At 34.8% G+C, this 26,230-nt stretch overlaps 1 protein-coding gene across 5 annotated transcripts; it reads left to right on the top strand.

Moving 5' to 3' along the window:
• Positions 1 to 29: 29 nt before the first annotated feature.
• Positions 30 to 20,096, top strand: LOC111058352 (gastrula zinc finger protein XlCGF57.1). 5 transcript variants are annotated; one of them, XM_039433992.1, is made up of 6 exons: positions 30 to 2,036; positions 3,150 to 3,251; positions 6,282 to 6,347; positions 7,020 to 7,152; positions 10,092 to 10,457; positions 18,155 to 20,096. In XM_039433992.1, the coding sequence occupies exons 1-6, from the start codon at positions 2,025 to 2,027 to the stop codon at positions 19,228 to 19,230; spliced, it is 1,755 nt and encodes a 584-aa protein (XP_039289926.1). In that variant the 5' UTR covers positions 30 to 2,024; the 3' UTR covers positions 19,231 to 20,096. The 5 variants fall into 5 exon arrangements, with proteins under 5 accessions (XP_039289926.1, XP_039289928.1, XP_039289925.1 ...); XM_039433994.1 differs by lacking the exon at positions 30 to 2,036 and having other exon boundaries at positions 2,294 to 3,251; positions 10,092 to 11,186; positions 18,155 to 18,289; XM_039433991.1 differs by lacking the exon at positions 30 to 2,036 and having other exon boundaries at positions 2,295 to 3,251.
• Positions 20,097 to 26,230: the final 6,134 nt, after the last annotated feature.

The raw sequence follows: 26,230 nt of genomic DNA on the forward strand, positions 1-26,230 counted from the left end.
GCATGATACACCATGACCAGATATATGCCTCCGTCACATGTCCCCTCGGCTTGAGCAAAAGTAAACAGATTCGGGACAGTCACTTGCTGGATGTGGCTGGCCCAACTGATCTTTCAATCCAGCATAAAGCCTAGCAGCTTCACAGATTCCAGAACATGAGACAGGCTTCGCGACAAACTACAGATGATGTTTTGTGTCTTGCTCTCATTTATCTGGAAACGATTTAGCAGGAACCATGTGGAAGAAGACCGCAGATGCTCTGCCGACTTCTCCAACACCTGCTGAAGGTCAATGCCAGCAGACAGCAGCCAACAGGAGAGTTGCACCATTGTCATCCATGTCGTTAACCATCACGATGAACAGGATTGGCCCCAGAATTGAACCTTGAGTTACCTCAGAATTCACAGGGCTCCACCCAATGACACCACCTTAGGCACCCAGTTAGGCATGACTTCAAGATGTTCAAGATAATCCATAATAATTCAATAATTCAATCAAATTACTCATTTGGAATCACATCTATCAGTTATTTTTATAAGAAAAAATAGTGAAAATAATAACATTTATCCTATACCTCTTAGGTACTGAGCCATCTCAGCCCCCTTCAATAGAATGAAAAATCAATGACATTTTAACAGTTCTACAAAGTTCAAGAACTTAAAGATTATTATTGAAAGATATTAGGAAGTAGGTATAGTAGTTATTTATTTTGCAATATGCTTCTAATGTGCATTTATAATAATTTATGAGGCAGTAAGTATATGGTAGATACATTGATCTGAAATGAGAGACTATTCATAATAATATGAGAATCACATTTTTATTATAAACATCCATACACTCTTTTAAAACATTATAATAATAAATAATAAAAGCCTTTATTGGTTCCCAACACTATACAATAATACAAAATAATATGTAGAAAGAATGAACATCTTTGCTAAACTGAAAATATTAAATAACATTACTGAATTAGCTAGCTTTTTTCAAATAGTCCAAACTCAATTATTAGTATACAAGATTAAATAAAAAGAAAATGCAAAAATGTTCTTATCATTTTATTTGTGGAAACCAGGTCCTCTATTGGACATAGGCCTCTCCCAGGTTCCTCCATCTATCTCTATCCTTTGCATACACTGCCCACCTATCCCCAGTCACTTTCACAATGTCGTCTTCCCATCTGAATCGCTGTCGTCCAATTTTCCTTCTCCTCCAGCTGGGCTTCCACAAAGTTAGACTCTTCGTCCACCTGGCATCCTCCAATCTAGCGACGTGACCTGCCCACTTCCACTTCATTAAAACATTATAAACACCTATTAAATCAAATGAGTCATGGTTTAATGGTTTCTCGATGATAATGCTTGAGAATAAAATAATTTAATCAATCAAATTTTACTTTGATTTTTATTCTTTCCTATTTGAAAGAGTAGCCCTAAAAAAAGTAATATGACTTGTATACACTAATCTTTCATTCACATTCTACTTGAAATAGACATCATATTGTGTACGGTAATTTAATTAGATACACTGAAATAAAAATATTTTAATCATTAATATTCAACTGCACCAATTAGCTGCTTGAAATACAGAATAGATATTATTATTATTACAGTAACTATACAACTATGGTGATGAGCACCGAGGTTTTATCGTTACTAATCACCCAGCGGACATCCGGATAACCGAGAATGCTTTATTAACAGCATTTTTTAAATTCTATGGCTACTCGCGCGTATAAATTCAATTGGTTAATCCAGCGCATGCGTATTACTTTGGAATTATTCAGAGTGGAATGCGGAACGATTCTTATCGTTCCACGACAAAAGGTTGTTCAAGGTCATCTTTGTTTATTCGTTCGTCAATAATCATCTGTCATTCTCATTGTTTGATCTTTTCATGTTTTCATACATTCCCCGCCGTTGATTGGCAAATAAATTGTTTTAATTCCAAGATTAGAATTATATAAAAACTCAATTCATTAAAGTGAACCAATCTATCTCCTTTGTGCCTACCAAAATTATTAAATGGATAAAAATGTAAGTATACCATAACTTGAAATAATTATTTTACCTACGTTGTTAGTTTAAAATTTGAAACCAACAGGAAATAATGAGATCACATAGGTAACCGAAAACTTTGTTGTTAAGACTGATTGAAGTATGAAATGAATCGAATGGAATATTATGAATGGTCAGTGGCGTAGTGAATTTTCCACGTTACAACCCCTCCCCCCACGAGACCGAAAAAGAGGCCAAAATCACCCTTGCTCATCAAATTCTACTGGTGCAGTTAAAAACTTTTAAATAATCCCCCCCCCATTTCAAAATCCTGGCTACGTTACTGTTGATTTTCCTATTTGGGCCTACTTGGCACTTGATTGTGCTCTTGAAATGATAAAAAGTACCTATTGCCGTAATTACAGAGGAATTTAAACGCCCCGTTGTCATTGTTCAAGAGCAGTGTTCTTGCTTGCTACAATTTGATTAGTATAAATTAAGCTGATTCAGAACTTATTGACTGGTATCCATTAAGATGTCTTGCTTACTTTTTTCTAGGGCAAGTCTAAAACCTTACCTTTTTTCTAGACGTCTTGAGGCTGTCAGGGCTTCAAGAGTGCTGCTCATCTCGAAATTTTTTTTTATTTGTCAAAACTTATAGGTTTTATTGCAATGGGTCGGACAAGGAAATCGTACACTCATCGAATATTTCTAGGTGTGACACCAGATTTTAGTGTCACCCTCGGTATGCACGAACACTGCTGTTCAAGTTTGCATTACACTCGGACATCACTGGTATCCGCATATAATATGGGTATTGTTCCTATAAGAACCAATCCTATTTTAGATCTGCACGGCAGTATAGCTAGTCTCTAGGTTAGTGCTCTGAATAAGTTGGAGATTCAGTGAACAGGTAATTTTCTAATCTTGGATAAGGGAGGCTGATATCGCCTGGTCCTCAGCTTTGCAGCAGACGTTTGTCGTGTGTTGTCTGAATGACCGAGTCCTATCTAGAGTGCCACCCAAAATTCATTTCATACTACAATTTATACTATACTTTGTGGGACCACCACACCTATGTGGTCTCTGTGTTGCTTCCAAAACAGGTGGTTATCTATGATCACTCCAAGGATTTTTGTTTTATTTTCACAGATCAAGATCGAGGAGATAGAAGGTAGATTCGGAGATCACGAATTTACAACAAATAACAAGGAAGATGAATCGCCTTCACTTGTAATCTCAGCCATAACTCAGGTATGTATTTTCTACAATTAGAAAAAGTTAGGTATATTGCTCAATTTTTTGTTGTTGCTGAATGCATTAGAACCTCTATTGGTACTATTCACAAAGGTTGTTATCTGTGTTTGTAAAAGTGTCACAGAACTCATTTGAATTCAGTTAAGCAATATTTAGAATTATTGTTTGACTAGCTGGCCCGGCGAAGTTCGTACCGCCAAATAGTTGTATGCATCTCATGACAAACTTTAGCTGGATGCACACCTGAGGAGGCGCGATGCAAAATAAATAAATTATAAAAAATCAATTAATTTTAAACACCAAAGATAGCACAATAATTCGAAACAAAGCAATGTCTTTAGAGCATGTAAGTCTTCAACCTGAGGAGGCACGACTGAATGGTTACACACAGAACAGTCATTTTATTTTTAGTTGGGGCGTTTAGAATAAAATACATGGGCGGTTATGGAACAGCACACACTCTTGTCTACTATCTACCGACGGCTGTTGTATGGCTATGATTATAAAGCTGGCCACTGACGAGCGTTCCAACAAGCCAAATGGCACGGTAGCGTGCCATTGGAACGACGTGAATGGTGAATCGCGCTCGTATTTTGGTGGAGCGACGAGGCTCGATGGAATTCCAACCGGTTGAAAATCCATCGCGCCACGCCAAACCCACGTGCTCTCTTAAGAGAATTTGAACGTAGACCTATATCGATGCACGCACAACTTACTAAATTCCAATTACTTAGTTCTTACTAAATAATTCTTTGCAACTGCTCATTCTCAGTTATATACCAGTCCTCGGAATAAAGAGACTGATATCAAGACATCCGTGATAATCACATCTATATCACTGATATCACTGATATCAAGACATCCGTGATTTATCACATCTGTGATAAAGGAAAAATAACTAAAAAGGATTTTTCACTGCTTAGAGCTGGAGGGAAGATTGGCTTGACAATATCCCACTCAGTATGTGAATGGGTATTTGGTGGGTGAGAGTGTGGCTGGATTTGATGTTGGAATGTGAATGGACCAAATTGAGCAGGATCAGGCCGTGGACATAGTGGTACAGCACTTTATGAATTGGGGTTTACCCGAATTGTGACTGGAGCAGACCAACAGACTATTAGCATAGAGAAACAAAAGCGTTAGTAGATATCCCATGGTATAGGGAGTTTATGTCGTAACTTTTACTGTTATCTCACGCCAATTACTGTTGATTATTGTCGATTCTTACTGTTTTGGCCGGGTGAGAGTGTATGAACGGTACAATAAGAGAGACTACCAGTGTCACACAGCTTCAAGGGAAAGAACTACATGGACTATCGGTTTGAGATAACAATAAAAGTTACGACTTAAACTCCCTATACCATGGGATATGTACTTAGGCTATTCTTTCTCTATGCTATTAGACTCATAGTTAGGCACTGCAATGGTTGAGCCTATAAGTTTACGGAAAATGTTGAAGATTTCATAGTATTGACTGAGGAAGCAAGGCGTATATTATGAACTGGGATATCTGCCTCTAAATAATTTTATATTTTCTGTATTGGTGCGGGGGGGGGGGGGTGAAATGACAAGATACTATATCTATCTCGTTAGAAGATAGCTATAGACAGACCTATGCTGAATAAATAGTATCTAAAAAGACTCGCATTCGTTAATAAATAGCTTAATACAGTATAAGTTATCAAAATTAAAATAAGTTATTAAAATTAGTTATTAAAATTAAAATTACGTGTAATTCCGTATTACAATTTAAGGCGCGTTCCTTTTAATAGCTCGTTTGTCTGTTAAGTGAAATCATAACCCTATTTCGGACTTTTTAAATGTTATCTAAATTTGGGAGAGAAATAGTACAAGGAATAAAACAATATAAAAATCTTAAAGCACCCTTAATTTTCAAAAAAAATTAAAATAGTTTAGCAACTTGTTTCGGTTATCACACCATCGTCAGGTTATAAAATGGATGACAATTTTTTTTCCACCAAATAATCACCAAAACTTGTAGTCAAACTATTTTAAAGTTTTTTAAAAATAAAGGGTGCTTTAAGAATTTTTATATTGTTTTATTAATTAAAAAGTAGCTCATGTGAATGAAGTGTTTTTATAGTATAATGAGTATCCTTAGTTTTTCTCTCCTGATCAGTGCTTCCTTGTAAAAATTATAAAGAAACTAGCCGTCAGGCTCGCTTCGCTCGCCATCCAGCTTCGCTATCCGTCTATCCAGGGGGCTCCGCCCCCTGGACCCCCGACTGGATCGTCCGAAATTGAGATCAGCGGATTCGCTTCGCTCGCCTGCATTTTTCATTTGAGCATGCTTCATTTCATCAGAAAGTCAAAGTACTGAGAAAACGCAGAAAAGCTGAGAAAAACACTGATTTTGGGCGTCTTTGATGAAATATTAAAGTCACCTCATCACAAAATTTTTAGACCCTAGCTAAACCTCTGTACCAAATTTGAACATTTTGTGTCTATTACTTGATGAAAGAACTGAGGAAACGCTAATTTTGGGCGTATCTTTGACGTTATTGCAAATTCCTTCTAACTCAACTTTATTACACCCTAGCTTAGCTTCTGTACTAAATTTGAACAATTTCTGTTCATTTGTTCTCGATAAATCTGAGAAAAAGCAAAAAAAAAAACGCTGGAGAACGCTAATTTTGGGCGTATCTTTGACCTTATTGCAAATTCCTTACAACGCAACTTTATTACACCCTAGCTTAGCTTCTGTACTAAATTTGAACAATTTCTGTTCATTTGTTCTCGATAAATCTGAGAAAAAGCAAAAAAAAAAACGCTGGAAAAACGCAGATTTTGGGCGTATCTTTGGAAATTTTTCCAAATCCGTTCTTAGTGCGCCTCTAAAGGGCCAACTGAACATACCTATCAAATTTGAACGTTTTTGGTCCGGTAGATTTTTAGTTCTGCGAGTGAGTGAGTCAGTCAGTCAGTGAGTGAGTGAGTGCCATTTCGCTTTTATCTATATATTATATAAAGTGTCTTATAAGTATTTATTTTCTAGTATGATTACAGGGTGAATCTGATAGTGGAGGAGTTGACATCAAAGAGGAGATCGATATGGACTTTGATCCGCAGCAGGTGATTTATTTATGTATTAATACAGGCACAAGTTATTCACAGTAATTATTATTGGCAGAAGACAGCAGGCTTAGCCAAAAACTTTAAAAATAAATTTTCATTGAATCACTGTTCCTCTCTCAATTTTTCATAAATTTACCATTTTGAAATGAATCATTTGTCAACTCTATTACTATACTAGAATAGAACATTGTTGATAATTGTCGCTAGGCTATCGCCTATTGTACATTGAGTTACAAAAGTAAAGTACATTGAGTTTACAAAAAATTATGATTTTACAGATTGAAAAAAATAAATACAAGATCAAACTTACTATTTAGACTGATGCATTGTAATATATTAAATCTAATGTTAATATAAATTGATATTAATTATCTAGGTATTGATATTTAATTCTATTGATAGATATCAAATCATGAGTAAGCCAGCCTTCTAAGAGACATTCTAAGTCAAAGAAGAGAAATACATAGTGTTTTGTTTATTACTTTTCAGAAATATAATAGCCTATGCTTTGACAGTGATTAGATTTTTATCCCTATTCTGAGACTTGCTTTTGCAGTTACAGGGTAACTTTGTACAATATTTTGCAAATTATTTTGTTATTTTTCATTTTTTAAATTGCAATATAACATATTAATTTATTTAATTATGTTGCTATGTCAATATTTGCAGATGGAAACAGAAGTTGTGAAGCAGGAAAATTATAGCAGCCAAGAAACATGGTCTTCAACTAATGATGACGGCTTCGTCCATCATATCACAAGCCAGGGTAATCACCAGATATTCTTCAGGGAAACAGTGCCAGGTAATACCCGTATTTGCTTATAACAATGATATGTACCCACCATTCTGTCTCTACTTTTTGAGCGAGTAAATAAACTTAGGTCCACTAGGTTATGCATTCTATCGCATGTTTGGGTTAGATTCAAAAGTGTTTTTAATAGATCAAGGAAATCAAATCAACAAATACTTCGTGGAATCCAATTTTTCTTTTCGATAAAATCAACAAATACGTCTTGCAATTTTTCTATCCGATTTAAGTAGAAGTAAAAATATCCAAATGAAAGAAATTATGTCCTAATCTCTATTTTACAGTAGTCGTTCTCTATCTTTGCCTACGTGTCCTTGAAAAAGCATCTAGGCAAGGTATGGTTCGCGGACTGATATCATTGCCTTTGCAAAAATATTAATTAGGCTTGTTGAGAGTTCCTAGAAGAAGGAAGCTCATTACAGAGCTACCTTCATCTTGCCTTACTACTGTGGCTCCTTTAGCGCCAGCTTAGCATGGTAGATACGCGCATATGTTCAACTCTCAGCAAAATTTTAGCAAAAAGACCTAGTCTCATGATTAAAAATAATAAATTCAATTAATTCTCCACATTCTCTACAAACTAATAATAAAAAACAAACATTTTTCTCAGTAACTTTTGCTCGACATGAAAAATTCAAGTTGTGAATTTCTCGAATTGAGTACCTCGGTTACAAGAGATCTTTGACCAATTTTCAAATTAATTAACACAATAAATTGTCATCCTCCAACAATTATTCTCATGACATTGCCAAAGTTACGTCAGTATTTATTATGCTTAGTTTTTGAGTAATTGTGTGTTTAAGTATGCATCATTTGTGATGGAAACTAAAAGGTTAAACTATAGTCAGGTCCACGTTATAATGGCATTGGGGAAAAATAGGAAAACTTCCAGGTGGAAGACGCTAAGCATTGGTTCATTTTTGCAACTTCAAGGTTTTTTTACTTGCCCACAAACTTTTCATTTTAAGTGAAAACAAAGTCTCTCTCTCTCTCTCTTCCCTCCATTTTGTTCCCTCTCTTACTTTATCCATATCATTATTAGGGTTTCACATATTTTCAGATGACAATATTATTCAATCACTTTTTGCTATAAAAAAACGACTAGCTGTCAGATGACTCCTATCTGACTGCTAGTTGTTCTTTTTATTGGGCACGTTCTGTGTACATGGAATGTGGTAAATTGTCCGATTCACAATTTACTATAGTGAGGTCCACGTTATAATGGCAGTGTACGATTGACAATACTGTTGCTGTCCTTTCCTATCATACAACAAAACAGATAGCGCTATCTCTTTCTTGCTTTGCAATGTTGTCAGTTTTCCAGTATATTTTATTTTTACTTTTGACAGTGACTGTACGAAAGTAGACAAACAGTTCTCAGCCGCCATTTTTTTTTCATTCTATCAAAATACTTGAGTACACAAGTCGTATAATTGATTTAAAATGTATTTTTGAAACAATAAAATAATTTTTAGACATACCGTATGAGAAACACAAATTAAAATACCTGAAATGACATTTTAAAAGTTGATAACTAGCCATCCTAGACTCCCTCCATGCTTCAGTTGGGCTACACTTATAGGTTAGACCTACTCGTACTGGTATAAATAATATTGAAATGTTATTTCAGAACTATTTAAATTAAAATTCCTTTTTTTGATAGGATTTCTATTTTTCTATTATCTTTGAAAGAAATTGGAGTAGAATACCTACCAAATAACTTAATTTCTATTGTTTTGAAATTCAGATTGTTGTATCACAGCTTTTCAAATTAGCCGCCATTTCAGATTTGTATAAAAATAAAATCTGATCTCAGTTATGAAAGCAAATTTTTGAATCAAATTATGAAAAAATATATATTCTCTTGATTAATTTGACATTAAATTGATTATTTTATCAAGGAAATGATGATTATTGTTAGATCAAATTTAATGGGATGAATTGAGTAATAGCTGTGTACACTCAGTGGCAAAATGGAAAGACTTGGCAACGTTTTTCTTCTATCTTTCTTCACTGCCATTATAACGTGGACCTCACTATAGGTAAAAAGTTCCGCGTTCCATGGGAAGAGTTTTGACAGATTCTGTATCAGAAACCAGTTCCAGTTTCAAAATCCTGCCCCACAGTCGAAGCGTGGTAAATTGTCCGACCTGGTACAGTTCCAACTTTCTGAGCTCTCATTGGTCGATTATTGTAGTCTGCTTGCTTCTCTGCACATGCGCTGATAGTTGTTTGTTTACCATAGCATAGCCATAGAATACATAACCAACAAAAGCCATACGAATTTATTTTTACATAACCAACAATATGATGTTTGATAACCATTCATTAAATGAATTTTTCTGTATAGAACATTTTAGAGTAATGGAATAAAAGAAATGCAGAAATGCACACTTTTCTAGACGGTAAGTTTGTAAAACAGCCTTTCTTCATTCACGCAGCTAGTAAACGACACATTTTAGTGTAAATCAACTTTATATGTGCACGCCAAAAGCTTGAACCAACGATTTTGAAATGGCATTCCATGAGAACATTTTGCACTAGTCACGTGATGGAACAATTTACGATTGGAACTGGATAAATTTTCTGTACACAGAACGTACACAATAGCAATATGTTTTTAATAATAAGCAGTTAGTGATGGAAAACAACATTGAAGTACAATTATTAACAGTTTGAAAATAAATAGAAAATAAATTCAATCCAGCCGTACATGGTTGATCAATAAACCTTGCTTATTGTATGAAAGTTGAAGATTAATCTATCTTTCCAATTCTCTTCCACTCTATCTTTAGATTTTCCTCTTTCATTTTGATAAGTAAATTATTAATTATCCACAGTTGTGTGGAAAAGAGGATCTTTGTATTTCATTGCAGTCCCATGAATCACAATCCAAATTTATCTTAGATCATATAATTCTCAATTTTTTTCAGGTGAGCAAGAGGATGAAAATTGTTCAGAGGAACTTGACTTCATCGCTGTGAAGAGTGAGCCGGAGATTTGGCCTTCTACGTCCAGTACATCTAGGTCTACTAATGCCTCTGGAGTGGGTGAAGTGGACATCAACTGTGCAAATTCAAACTCCTCAGTGGGAACGTCTGCAGATCCATCAATTGATGTGGTTCATTCGGAGAAAAAACGTTTCAGCTGTGAGTTTTGTGAATTCGAATGCACGCAATCAAGACAGTTGAGATCACATCTCAAATTGCATGCAGGCAAAAGATCTGTCCACTGTGAATTTTGTGATCACACATGTGCTACTGCCAGTGATTTGAAAAAGCACATGAGGCGTCATACAGGTGAAAAACCGTTCAGCTGTCAATTATGTGACTATGCGTGCTCACGATCAGATTCTTTGAAATCACATATGCTCCAAATCCATACAGATAAACCTTTCAGTTGTGAATTTTGCAGCTATAAATCCGCTCTATCAAATCTTTTGAAATCTCATATGAAAACACATACAGGATATAAACCTTACAGTTGTGAACTTTGTGACTATAAATGTGCTCAATCAACTTCTTTGAAATTACATCTGAGAATACATACAGGGGATAAATTATTGTTGAGGTGTGAATTCTGTAACTATAAGTGCGTTTCATCAAGTCATTTGAAAACACATATGAGAATACATACGGGAGATAAACCTTTCAGTTGTGACTTTTGTGACTATAAATGCGCTCAATCAAATTCTTTGAAATCACATATTATGAGAAGGCATACAGAAGATAAACCTTTCAGTTGTGAATTTTGTAACTATAAGTGCGTCATATCAAATGATTTGAAATTACACATGAGAACACATACGGGAGAAAAACCTTACAGTTGTGACGTTTGTGACTATAAATGCGCTACTTCCAGTAATTTGAAAGCGCATATCATTACTCATACTAAAGAAAAGCCTCTCAGCTGTGAACTTTGTAACTATACTACCGCTAGATCTGGAAATTTGAAAAATCATATCAAGGGAAAGCACGCAGGGAAAATTCCTTCAAGCACAATTGTCTGAAAGCTTAGCTATAAGCCAGGTAATCTCCCTCTCCAATGGCGCTGAAGCCCAAATCGGACTCTGGCCTCAACCAAACTACACCTCCATCTATCCCTATCCATCGCCGCTCTCTTCCATCCCCTCACACAATTCAGCATCCTTCCTCACCCAATCCTCTCATCGCTTCCTTGGTCTCCCTACAGGTCGTCTTCCTCCAGGCTGACCGACAAACACCTTCCTTGGCACTCGTGCTTCGAGCATTATTTGCACATGCCCTGACCATGGAGGCGCATCAATCTTATGTGGACTGATAGTTGAGGCTCTGCATAAAGTTCTGTTAACTCGGCATTGGTTCTTATGCGCTATTGTCCATCCTCGCATACCGGTCCATGAATTCTTCTCAGGATTTTTCTTTCAAACACATCCAAGACTCCTGCTTTTTTGGTTGTGGTAGTCCAAGCTTCACTGCCATAGCAAACCACCTTTCTCATTATACTTTCATATAGTTTTGTTTCACATATCCGGTGTACATTTCTATTCTTGAATATATTCAGTAGAGAGAAGAATGTACGATTGGCGGCGAGAATACGTTTATGAACCACTGTTTGCTCCTCATTACAATTGGACACACAACTGCCCAAGTAGGTGAAACTGTCATCAACTTCATAGTTCTTTCCACCACATTTGCCCAAGCCGATTTCTGTTTTGTCTAGATTGAAGTAATACTTTAGTTTTGTTGACATTGATCTTCAGACCAACCTCTGATGCGCTTTGCTCCAACTCGAATGCTATGTTTTAAACGGCTGCAAGAGATTTTCCAAGTATGCCTATATCATCTGCATATCCAAGTATTTTTGTCGACTTGATCATCAATGTGCCACTCCTACCACTGACGTCCTCCTAATAGCGTGTTGCAGAGACAAATTGAAGAACATTGGTGCCAGTCAATCTCCCTGCTTCAAGCCACGCGCCACGCCAAACCAGTCTGTTAGCTCTCCTGCCACTCTAACTTGACAGCCAGTTTATTATATTATATTCTTTTTTTGTAAAATGAGCCTTCAAGTAGGACTAGGTCATTTTTATTGACACAACATCATAACATGCTTCTATGTAATACCATTTTCAAGTGTAGTATTCTAATCACGTCGAAAAATTAAACTTAATATCTCAATATCAGATTTATTCATACACGTTCAACATATTATACAGTATTGGTAAAAATAATGGAAACAGCTTAATATTTCTTCTACAAGGATAATTTGACATTAGGTTTGATGCATTGATGATCCTATTCGAGTTAAAAAACTACTTTCTGTATCTTCAATAAAATTATGTTCTCGAATAAGCATCCTCATTTCTCAAAATGCTTCATGTTTAATGACGCTTACATTGCATAGATAATAATTAATACCTAGCCTATCTTCATAATACTTGTGTAATAATAGTATGATACATAATTTCCTCTCATTCAATTGTTTATAACTACCTGTAAGCTTCATGTATGCTATGAAGTATCTAGCCGAATTTGATTCAGCTTTGTGTTCTGTTTCTGGATTGATCTTTTGGAGACTCTATAGAACTTTTTTACTTATTTTTGTATATCTTATTTTAACTCTTTAAAACGAATATGGCATGTCGCATACTACCGAGCTATGCAAGTTCCAATCTAGTTTATACTAGTCTAAAAATATATAATAGCAATGGACAAACTAATAACATAATAATTGAATAGATTAAATGTTACGTCATGTGTTGTATTTTCCTCTTCGTGAACTTGACCAAAGGGGCTCTTCTTTTTTTCATAGGAAATAAATTTTTTCTTGTATTCACGTAAGTTGAGATTTTACATGTTAAGATTAATTCCCACACACTAGTGACAGTAAAAGTAACCGGTAGAGTGAGAATTTTAATGAATTGTTTCCATGAGTTCAAATGGAATCAATTTATAATCCCTAGACCATGCTGAGTGCTGTCTGTGAAGGAACATTAAATTTTCAATATTTTTGATTAAAAATTTTAATAACAAATATTGGAAATTAAATTTTAACTGTGCCGGGCACTTTCTCTGTCACTGGTGGCTGTGAATCGCTTAAACAGTAATTATTATGATAATAGTCCATTATATAAAACAATAATAGTCCATAATAGTCCTTAATATAATAGTAATAGTTATATAATATTCCATTAATTATAATAATAGTCCAGTCAATTGGTCATTTTTCAGGAAACAGCCCAGAAAGAATTTTTCTCGTCGGTTTTATGTGTATTTTGGGGCGCTGAATTAGAATCTGTAATTTTCTGACGCGCCAAAGGGCGGCTTTGCCCCTAAAAGCCCTACATTTTTGGACTTTTTTCATTTTTTCCATTTTATTTTGAAAACTTCTGGTTTTATTTTGAAAAAAGGTTTCTCTAAAGAATTGAAAGACAATAAAATTTCCAATGAATTGAGTGGTTGCGCAGGGTTCTACTTTTACGCAGAAAACTGAGTTACTTTAATACTTCTTGAATCACTATTATCGTGAAAGTGCAGAGACTGTGAAAATGAGGAAAACATTATCAATTTATTGAATCTTTGAAACGAATGAATCAAAGTCCAGAAAAATCTGGTGTGTTAAACTCACACAAATTATTTGCACATTGAACTGCACGCCTCATTCTTAAACGAGAATAATTTAGGGGAATAACATCGTAATTATTACGAATGGCGGCTATATATTTAAAACTACGATCATTACTATTGTATACAGAGTGAGTCATATGTAAGGGAACCCTTCAATAAGTCGAAGACTGTTGTAGATATAAAGCCGTGTCCACACTGAACAAATGTTCGACATACATGTTCGGCAAACATGTTTGTTGAGCTCAGGGACAAACATTTTAAAAAGTTTGGACAATCATTGTTCTTCAAACAAAAAATTACTGTTTTTCCAAACATTTTCAGTGTTGACAGCTGTAAAACATAAAACCTGTTCTCCTCACTTAGCCTACAAATATTTTGTTTGGTGACGCATCCACACTGGCCACGGGCAAACATTGTTTGTCAAACATAATAGAATTTGCCCAAACTGTTTTAAAAACCATGTTTGTCGAACATTTGTTCATTGTGGACACGGCTTAATACTGTAACTTTCAGGATAAGTTATTGTTCAAACTAACCTTTTGACGTACAACTGAATTTCAACCCCTCGTAAGGGGGTGACTTAGGGGTTGTAACTCGAATATTTCAATTGTAAACACCCATTGGGTGGTACATTATTTTAAAGGTCTTTTTAAAACAAGAAAGATTGCAACAATTTGGGGTTGTAACTCAAATATTTTGAATGTAAACACCCATTGTGTGTCACATTATTTTAAAGACCTTTTCGAAGCCAGAGAAATGACATCAATAAAAATATTCTATGATACTTTTATCCAAAATGGCGACTGATTGAAGTTTTAATTTTTAAAGAAATAATTGACAAAGTTCAATCATCCGCCATTTTGGATAAAAGTATCATAGAATATTTTTATTGATGTCATCTTCCTTGTTTTAGAAAGGCCTTAAAAATGATGTGTCACACAATTGGTGTTAACTTTTGAAATATTTGATTTACAACCCCTCATTTCCTTAAAAACTAAAACTTCAATAAGCTGCCATTTTGGATACAAGTATCATAGAACATTTTAATTGATGCCATCTTTCTTGTTATAAAAATAACTTAAAAATAATTTACCACACAGTGGGAGTTTACATTTGAAATATTCTAGTTACAACCCCTAAGTCACCCCCTTATAAAGGGCTGAAATTCAGTTGTATGTCAAATGGTGGGGTATTCGACCGATAACTTATCCTGAATGTTACAGTATCTACAACAGTATCATAGCCACAAGTATGACAGTATTCCACTTATTGAAGGGTTCCCATACATATAACTCACTCTGTATATTGTTTTCAGAGTACATTTACCTTTGTATAAAAATTGTGAAATTTGATAAATTTTTAAAAGTCGTCGAAACAGCTGTTCTACAGATAAAATATCTCGACTATATCGCATGCTTGTGAGAACCGAAAGTGTTGTCAATAGATCAATAAGATCAAATTATCTAAATACTTCGTGGAATCCAATTTTTCTATCCGATAAAATCAACAAATAATACTTCCTGTATTTTTTCAAGCTCCTTACAGAGCTACCTTCATCTTGCCTTTCAAGTGTGGCTCCTTTAGCGCCAGATTAGAATGGTAGATGCGCGCGTATGTTCAACTCTCAGCAGAATTTCAGAAAAAAGGCCTAGTCTCAATTGAAAAAAAATTCAATTAATTCTTTACATTCTCTACAAACGAATAATAAAACACAAACATTTTTCTCAGTAAATTTTTCTCGACATGAAAAATTCAAGTTGTGAATTTCTCGACTTGAGTACTTCGTTTACAAGATATCTTTGACCAATTTTCAAATTAATTAACACAATAAATTGTCATCCTCCAACAATTATTCTCATGACATTGCCAAAGTTACGTCAGTATTTATTATGCTTAGTTTTAGAGTAATTGTGTGTTTAAGTATGCATAATTTGTGATGGAAACGAAAAGGTTAAACTATAGCCAGGTCCACATAAAAATGTCATTGGAGAAAGATAGGGGAAATCCCAGGTGGAAGACGCTAAGCATTGGTTAATTTTTGCAACTTCAAGTTTTTACTTTCCTTGCCCTATTACCATAGGTAAGGAAAGTATTGCTTTCCGAAAAAAATTAAGGTACCCCAATTTCTAAATTTCTATACGTTTCAAGGTCCCCTGAGTCAAAAAAGTGGTTTTTGGGTATTGGTCTGTATGTGTGTGTGTGTGTGTGTATGAGTGTATGTGCGTTTGTGTACACGATATCTCATCTCCCAATTAACGGAATGGCTTGAAATTTGAAACTTAAGGTCCTTACAATATAAGGATCCGACAGGAACAATTTCGATCCAATGCAATTCAAGATGGCGGATAAAATGGTGAAAATGTTCTCAAAAACAGGGTTTTTCGCGATTTTCTCGAAAACGGCACCAACGATTTTGATCAAATTTATACCTAAAATAGTCATTGATGAGCTCTACCAACTGCCACAAGTCCTTAGTTTTAGATTCTCAATTATCTGGCTTCAGATACAATTTAAACAAAAAAATTGAGTGGAATAGATTGAGCATGGAAATCTCTTCAATTAATGTTCAGTAACATTTTCACCTAAAATTGAAAATAAGCTCGAAATTCGAGAAAATGTTATTATTTCAATTATAAACTGTTGGCAACTGTTGATTCTATTAAATCATTCACTATGAAAAGATAGCAAACTTCGTGTATCTCCAGCCTTATTGTCCTGTCACCAGCTGGCTTGGATCTTTGAATAGTAGACTTGAGATGCGCGGGAACACTAGCGTCAGGTGATAAATTTTCATAACGGCAAGGAAAGTTGTGTGACTGCGCCACACCAGATTTTTTAACTAGCCCACAAACTTTTAATTATAAGTGAGAACAAAGTCCCCCTCTCTTCGCTCCATTTGGTTCCCTCTCTTACTTTATCCATATTAGTATTAGGGTTTCACATATTTTCAGATGACAATATTATTCAATCACTTTTTGCTATTAAAAAGAACAACTAGCAGTCATATGACTGTTATTTGACTGCTAGTCGTTCTTTTTAATAGAATAAATCTGGTGTGGCGCACTCACAACTTTCCTGGCCTTTATGAAAATTTATCACCTGACGCTAGTGTTCCCGCGCATCTCAAGTCTACTATTCAAAGATTTGAGCCAGCTGGTGACTGGGCAATAACGCTGGAGACACACGAAGTCTGCTATCTCTTCATAGTGAATCATTTAATAGAATCAACAGTTGCCAACAGTTTGCAATTATTGGATAATCACATTTTCTCGATTTTCGAGTTTATTTTTAATTTTAGGTGAAAATGTTACTGAACATTAATTGTAGAGATTCTCATGCTCAATCTATTCCACTCAATTTTTTTGTTTAAATTGTATCTGAAGCCAGATAATTGAGAATCTAAAATCAAACTTTGCGTAGATGGGGCGGAACTCCTGAAATTTTTACAGATATGGGGCTTTTGCAGTTGATAGAGCTTATCGATAACTATTTCAGGTATAACTTTAATCAAAATCGTTTGAACCGTTTTCGAGAAAATCGCAAAAAAACCTGTTTTTGACAACATTTTCGCCATTTTAGCCCCCATCTTGAATCGCATTTGATCGAAATTGTTCGTGTCGGATCCTTATATTGTAAGGACCTTACGTTCCAAATTTCAAGTCATTCCGTTTATTGGGAGATGAGATAACGTGTACACAGACGCACGCACATACACTCATATACACACACACACACACACACACACACACACACACACACACACACACACACACACATACACATACAGACCAATACCCAAAAACCACTTTTTTGGACTCAGGGGACCTTGAAACGTAAGCCTATAGAAATTTAGAAATTGGGGTACCTTAATTTTTTTCGGAAAGCAATACTTTCCTTACCTATGGTAATAGGGCAAGGAAAGTTATGAAACGTATAGAAAACATGAAATTAAGGTACCTTAAATTTTTTTGGAAAGCAATACTTTCCTTACCTATAGGGCAAGGAAAGTAAAATGTGATTTAATAATAAGCAGTTCGTGATGGAAAACAACATTGAAGGACAATTATTAATAGTCTGAAAATAAATTCAATCCAGCCGTACATGGTTGATCAATTCACCTTGCTTATTGTATGAAAGTTGATGATTCAACCATCTTTCCAATTATCTTCCTCTCTATCTTTAGATTTTCCACTACCATTTTGCAAGGGACTCCTCACCAACAAAAGCCATACGAATTTATTTTTCACTTTCATTTTGATAAGTTAATTATTAATTATCCACAGTTGTGTGGATAAGAGGATCGTAATTAATTCTGTATTTCATTGCAGTCCCATGAATCACAATCCACATTTACCTTAGATCATATTATAATTCTCAATTTTTTTCAGGTGAGCAAGAGGGTGAAAATTGTTTAGAGGAACTTGACTTGAGCGCAGTGAAGAGTGAGCCCGAGATTTGGCCTTCTACGTCCAGTACATCTAGGTCTACCAATGCCTCTGGAGTGGGTGAAGTGGACATCAACTGTGCAAATTCAAACTCCTCAGTGGGAACGTCTGCAGATCGATCAGTTGGTGTGGTTCATTCGGAGAAAAAACGTTTCAGCTGTGAGTTTTGTGAATTCGAATGCACGCAATCAAGACAGTTGAGATCTCATCTCAAATTGCATGCAGGCAAAAGATCTGTCCACTGTGAATTTTGTGATCACACTTGTGCTACTGCCAGTGATTTGAAAAAGCATATGAGGCGTCATACAGGTGAAAAACCGTTCAGCTGTCAATTATGTGACTTTGCGTGCTCACAATCAAGTTCTTTGAAATTTCATATGCTCCAAACCCATACAGACGATAAACCTTTCAGTTGTGAATTTTGCACCTATAAATGCGTTCTATCAAGTCTTTTGAAATCACATATGAAAACACATACAGGAGATAAACCTTACAGTTGTGAACTTTGTGACTATAAATGTGCTCAATCAACTTCTTTGAAATTACATATGACAGCTCATACAGGAGATAAGTTGTTGAGTTGTGAATTCTGTAACTATAAGTGCGTTTTATCAGGTCATTTGAAAACACATATGAGAACACATACGGGAGATAAACCTTTCAGTTGTGACTTTTGTGACTATAAATGCGCTCAATCAAATTCTTTGAAATCACATATCATGAGAAGGCATACAGAAGATAAACCTTTTAGTTGTGAATTTTGTAACTATAAGTGCGTTATATCAAGTCATTTGAAAATACATATGAGAACACATACGGGAGAAAAACCTTTCAGCTGTGACGTTTGTGACAGGACATTTGCTACTTCCAGTAATTTGAAAGCGCATATCAGTACTCATACTAAAGAAAAGCCTTTCAGCTGTGAACTTTGTAACTATACTACCGCTAGATCTGGAAATTTAAAGATTCATATGAAGGGAAAGCACGCAGGGAAAATACCTTCAAGCACGATTGTCTGAAAGCTTAGCTATAAGCCATGTAATCTCCCTCTCCAATGGCGCTAATGCCCAAATCGGACTCTGGCCTCAACCAAACTACGCCTCCATCCATCCCTATCCATTGCCGCTCTCTTCCATACCCATGCCTGTTGTGTGTTGTTGAATAAGTGGACGATTAGTAATTTGACAAGTTGTTTATTAATTAGACAAATAGACATGTAGACAAGAAGAAAAATCAGTTCAGGTCATACATAACCTCCTAACCAAACCATTCACACTGGCTTGGCCCGCGCTTCCTTCTCTTGTTGCCAACTTAAGTATGAATCAGTAGGTACCTGTATCTTATCATACTAGTGTATTATTCTATTCTATTTTATTTTAACTATGAGGTTATTTTTGTTTATGTCACTTGCCAACCATTTTGTATTTTAGTCAATGTATGTCTATTTTTGTATGTCAGTCTGTCAATGTATAATGGTCTAATGACAATGTCAGTTATATATTTATAATTATATACGTTTAATATCATTCATATAAAAAAAGAGCATGTTGTATGTTGGTACTGATTCATGCTTGAGTTGGCAACAAGAGAAGGAAGCGCGGGCCAAGCCAGTGTGAATGGTTTGGTTAGGATGTTATGTATGACCTGAACTGTTTTGTCTTCTTGTCTACATGTCTATTTGTCTAATTAATAAACAACTTGTCGAATTACTAATCGTCTACTTATTCAATAACACATAACAATACCCAAATCCTGCTGTTTTGGTTGTCATAGTTCAAGCTCCACTACCATAGCAAGCATACCGTAGTATTCTAATTACGTCAAAAATTGAACGTAATATCTCAATATCAAATTTATTTATGCACTTTCAACATATTAGGGGTATTCACAATGTTGTTTTAGCCTTCTGAAATGCTATTATTTTAATAACTCTGGATTGTGAACGACTCATCTAAAACCATCTGCTATTAGCTAACTGCAGTAGCGATCCAAACGGATAATTTGTGTAACTCAAAGTTTACTATTATTCTAAAGTAAGATTATAAACATTTTTCTTCAAAAATGATAGCCTAATTTGACAGTAGGTTTGATTCATTGATGATCCTATTCGAGTTGAAAAACTACTTTCTGCATCTTCAATAAAACTATATTCTCGAATAAGCATCCTCATTTCTCAACACGTTCCATGTGTAATGACGATTACATTGCATAGATAATAATTAATACCTAACCTATCTTCATAATACTTTGTAAAGTCGCACATAACCTTTATTTGGATAATTTATTTTATGAAATTGGGATGAAAAGAAGTTTTGGACTGTTATCTGTTTTTTGTCCTTAAGTGATTGTAAATGATGAATAAATACTTGTGTGATAATAACATGATACATATTTCCTCTCATTCCATTATACTACCTATAAGCTTCATGTATGCTATGAAGTATCTAGCCGAATTTGATTCAGCTTTGTGTTCTGTTTCTGGATTGATCTTATGAAGAATCTATAGAACTTTTTTACTTATTTTTGTATAACTCATTTCAACTCAATGACATGTCGCATTTACTACCGAGCTATGCTTTATATGCCTTTTTCATTAAATAAATTCTAGGCCCGGTTGCACAGAAGCCGGTTAAATTTCAACCGTAATTAATTTAATGAGAACCAATCTAATTTAACCGAGAAGGCGTTTTTGAGAAGATGGCTTCCCTATTGGTTCTCTTGGAATTGATCATGATTAAAATTTAACCGGAACCTAATCTATTAATATATTCTAAAAAATTTTCATTTGCAATAGAATTCTAAAAATACATAATATCAATGGACAAAAATGTCCATAATAATTGAATAGATTAATAATTGAATAGATTATTTGTTACTGCAAGTGTTTTGTATTTTCCTCTTCCTAATCTTGATTGAGGGAGCTCTTCTTTTTTTAAATAGTTTCTTTTATCTTGAATTCACGTAATTTGATAATTCACATGACAGTGAAAGTGCCCGGTAGAGTGATAATATGATTCAACTAGCCGTCAGGCTCGCTTCGCTCGCAATATCCGTCTAGCCATGGGGCTCCGCCCCCTGGACCCCCGACTGGATCGTCCAAAAATGAGATCAGCGGGCTCGCTTCGCTCGACTGCATGTAGACAGCGGAAACTCTGTACCGAATTTGAACGTATTATGTCAATTTGATCTAGAAATACACCTGTTACTATATCGGCGTATCTTTGGCGAACAAAATTCTTCCACCTCAGCTAAACCTGTGTACTGAATTTTTTTAAAATATATTTCCATCAATAATTATTGAAAAAGGTGAGGAAACGCAGAAAAGCTGAGAAAACGCTAATTTTGGCTAACTGGATAAATTGGTATTTAGGAGGTCCTGGATAAATTTAATGCATTTCAATCTTCAACTTGGTGCCAACCTAACAAAGTCAACTCAACTTAATGCCAACCTGACAAAATTTTTAATTTAGTTACCAGAACAACTGTTTCGAAGAGGTACTCTCTCTCTAGATTATAGTTCTATATTAACATATGGTATGGACATTTCAATTAATTTTAAGATATTGGAATAAGAAGAATATACATGCTAAAAGAACTTAAAACCCTTGAAAACCACCCTTAAAGTTAAAATATTGTCAAAAGATTTCTTAGTGCGCCTCTAAAGGGCCAACTGAACATACTTACCAAATTTGAACGTTTTTGGGCCGGTAGATTTTTAGTTCTGCGAGTGAGTGAGTGCCATTTCGCTTTTATATATATAGATTATTATTCCCATAAGTTCAAATTGAATTAATTTATATTTGCTGGGCATGCTGAGTGCAGAAAAGGAAAATTTTAATCAAAAATATTTGAAATTAAATTTTTATTGTGCCGGGCACTTTCATTTGTGGCTGCGAATCCAGCTCAACCTGGCATTATTATTCTATATATATATAGTTCAGTTAAATAGTATTTTTTCAGGAAACAGTCCATAAAAGAATTTTTTCCTACCGTTACCTTGAAAAGTGGCCATTCCTGCACTGATCACAGAACGCAAAGAATCACTTTTCCGCTCTAGTGCGGGAATAGTTATTTGTGCAACTAGTGCGCAAAGTGACACTTTGCTGCACCGAAAGAAACGTTTACGCCCGAGCCGTAGGCGAGGGCGGAATGGTTTCTTGAGTGCAGCAGAGGAACTTTGCGCACGTATTTCACATTAAGTTTTTCCTACAGTTACCATTGAATATGAAAAGTGGGTAATTATGGGTAAAATTGCCTGAAATGCATAAAATGTTTTTCTGTGTAATTTTATTATTGATAAAAACCTTAATCCTAAAATCCTTAAGTCCTCGTTGTCCTTGGTTATAATATATAATGTAATAATTAGCGCGTTGTGCTTCCTTGCACCTCTGCTCACTATAGCAGCCCAGTCACTGTTACCAACTTCATTTTGATTTTGCTGCACTGTTGCTCCATATAACCTACTAAGTATTTTGCGTTGCCATGTTGCAAATCTGGAGTGCAGAAAAATTTTTCCCGCACTAGAGCGGAAAAGTGATTCTTTGCGTTCTGTAATCAGTGCAGCAATGGCCACTTTTCAATGTAACTGTAGGAAATAGTTATTTGTGCAACTAGTGTGCAAAGTGACAGTTTGCTGCACCGAAAGAAACGTTTAGAAGAGCCGTAGGCGAGGGCGGAATGGTTTCTTGAGTGCAGCAGAGGAACTTTGCGCATGTATTTCACATTAAGTTTTTCCTACAGTTACCATTGAATATGAAAAGTGGGTAATTATGGGTAAAATTGCCTGAAATGCATCAAATGTTTTTCTGTGTAGTTTTATTATTGATAAAAACCTTAATTTATTGTCAAATTGAATAAAAATTTTGTCCTTGGTTATAATATATACTTAATAAGGTGCTCGTTGTGCTTCGTTGCACCTCTGCTCACTATAGCAGCCCAGTCACTGTTACCAACTTCATTTTGATTTTGCTGCACTGTTGCTCCATATAACCTACTAAGTATTTTGCGTTGCCATGTTGCAAATCTGGAGTGCAGAAAAATTTTTCCCACACTAGAGCGGAAAAGTGATTCTTTGCGTTCTGTAATCAGTGCAGCAATGGCCACTTTTCAACGTAACTGTAGGAAATAGTATATTTCGTACCTAGGGTCGAAAATGTACGTTTTCCGGCTCGAGATCTCGGTTTTCAAGTTTGAGACAAAGTCGAGAACTTGAAGCGTTTGAGAGCCGGAAAAACATTTTTGCCCGTGTTGCAAACGCTATTTTTCGCCACACAAAAAAAAAATGTTAAGTTGGCAATTTTGAAAGCAAAATTTTAAGGTTATGCTACTATAAATCATACAATGTTAATGAGGTTATGATAGTATCATTGTATTCTATTGTTCGGTATCAAAACTACAAAATAATTCATATCAAGTTATAGAAATGATCATTTATTGATAGTTTAAATACCTATTTAATTATACTAGATACATAAATACATATTAAATTATAAAAAATAAGCATTATTGACAGTTAATTCTTTGTTTTTCACATAAAATAAATTATACAATCATTATAATTTTTATACAACAAATCTCTATTACTTTATTCTTTATTATTTAAATAGAAGTTGAATGTGCAGTTATGATTGTTTGAGAACATGAATCCTCTAGCAGATTCTACTACTTTTTTCTGAGAGGTCAAATGTTCATTCAAATTGTTTGTATCTACGGTCTATTCTGATTGGTTCTCATGACATTTAATCTCAAATATTTAACAGACTTTTGTGCAATCTGGCCTTATAATACAGTATTATAAATAATACTTCCAAAATAAATAATAATTCATCCATTTATCCATGAGATATTGCACCGGGCACTTTGTGCTTTGCGCCCCATGCAATATCTCATGGATAAATGGATGAATAGAATTTTCATTACTATTTTGAAATAATGTGATGAAAAAATTAATATAATTGCATGTTTCACAGTTTTGTCTCAAATAACTCAAAATATATCTAAAAAAATGATTGAAATTTTAAAAAAAAGTAAGTACAGTAACTAATATAAAAAATAGCTTATAAAAGTTGAAATTCATCGACAAAAAAAATGTCATTGACCGAGATTCAAACCTTGATAATGTTAATCACGAATTATGAGTACTGATGTATTATGCCTTTAGGCTCTCAGCCATTGCATATTGTTGAACGTAGGGGCCTGACTCATAAGACTTAGCAGACACGTAATACTGTACTGTAAACTAAAGTGCGAGATAAATTACTTTTAACATGAAGAGGAGAAACCCATTTCTCCCTCTACAGTTTGTAGCGTAGACACAGACAGACATCCTGTGCACAATTGGATGCGCCATGTCATTTTGCTTCATGTTCTTGTGATGAAAACATATCTGTTAAAACATACACAAACCAATATACCTGCTGACCAGTACACTACTTGGAACATTGCCAGCAATAGATGGAGGGGAGTGTTGCCGCGTCGTGTTACAAAGCTTTCTTACTCAGACACAAAAGAAGGAGAGATAGGTAGCTAGGTAGTGGGAGTGATTAGTGGAGGATAGAGCATCAGACCTCTCCTTCTTTGAGAAAGAGCCATGTTAAAAGTAATTTATCTTGCACTCTAGACTTCTAAAGTTTACTTCACTCCTAAAAAGCATACAACAGACTTTGGCTCATGACTTATATTATTAAAATTAATATATTACCTGTCTCACAATAAAATTTTCACTCTGAATTAAGTCAGGTAATGTATCTAGGCTACTACTATAATATAGTGTATAGCGGCAAATTTGAAGTCGGTTTGCCGGCATTTTCACAACAAAATATTGCTCTGAAAATAGTTAAATCATAGAGAAAACATTCGAAGATTCAATCTTGAGTGGGCCTAATGTTTTCTCTATATGGTTTAATATTGATGAAAAATATTATCTAACAGTTTTAATAATGAATTTCGGAAAAATTACTAGGAATTTTCAGTAAGGATGAGTTTTACCAGTAGGCTTACCTTAAACTTGAGAACTCTGCTGTATTTTCTTATTATTATTGTTGATTGTATTGCATTAAGAAGTGGAATTGATAATAAAAAGAAACAATAATTGTTAATAATTATTATTACTTTTAAATATTGATACAATTTATTATTGTACTTTGATTTCAAATTTGATTCTTCACTTTTAAATACTAGCGATACGTACCTTTCTGACAATGGACAATGCAGCCAACATTACATTGTTGAGGCTATTTATAAATATTAAATTATGAAACAGTAATTTATAAAATATAGACATAATACCGCGATTCACGATACATAATTATATAGATTTTTACAGTTGGTATGGGATTATCTCTCTATGATTTGTGAGATCGGACAGGATCAGCTGTTATTCAAGGTCATTTTACAGCCCTAGGGCTGTAAAGTTTTACCGGCCTGGTCGGAAAACAATCACTTTCGGCCTCCATATGATGAACGTAATAGTATATTTCACACCTAGGGCCGAAAATGAGAATTTTCCAGCTCGAAATCAGTTTTCAAGTCCGAGGCTGTAGGCCGAGGACTAGGAAAGATTGAGAGCCGGAAAACATTTTTGCCCATGGTGAGAACGTTATTTTTTGCCACACAGAAAAATAAACAATATACATATGAGAATAATTGTTTATTAGTCACTTCCAAAAGCAAAACAGGAAGGTGATAGCTCTAGCAAATCTGAGGTAATCTGAATATCAGGAAATTGTCCAAGTATTTTTATTTTTTATTCTGATTTGTTTAAATAACCTAAAAGATTATGTTCAATTATGTAAGAGGTTGAGTTTATACTTTTTATTCTTCCAAATGACAATAAGATGATATTATTATAAATGTTTTGATTCTTGAATAATAAACACAAATAATGAAAAGTTTTTTGATCAGCTGTGTCTTAGCACACTTGAAATTTGGCCAATCTGAATGTCAACGTCAACAATGCTTCTTGTCGTTGACTTCGGAAGTTTAGGTTAGAAGTTCTATCCTACTCTGAAAATCGAATTT

Source organism: Nilaparvata lugens, chromosome 8, assembly GCF_014356525.2.
Source record: "Nilaparvata lugens isolate BPH chromosome 8, ASM1435652v1, whole genome shotgun sequence".
NCBI classification, from domain to species: Eukaryota; Metazoa; Arthropoda; class Insecta; order Hemiptera; family Delphacidae; genus Nilaparvata; species Nilaparvata lugens.

Coding starts and splice junctions, on each gene's coding strand:
- LOC111058352 (XM_039433991.1), top strand. CDS start 3,075: ATGTGGTCTCTGTGTTGCTTCCAAAACAGGTGGTTATCTATGATCACT. Junction 3,252..6,281: donor TAATCTCAGCCATAACTCAG/GTATGTATTTTC, acceptor GTATGATTACAG/GGTGAATCTGATAGTGGAGG. Junction 7,153..10,091: donor CTTCAGGGAAACAGTGCCAG/GTAATACCCGTA, acceptor AATTTTTTTCAG/GTGAGCAAGAGGATGAAAAT.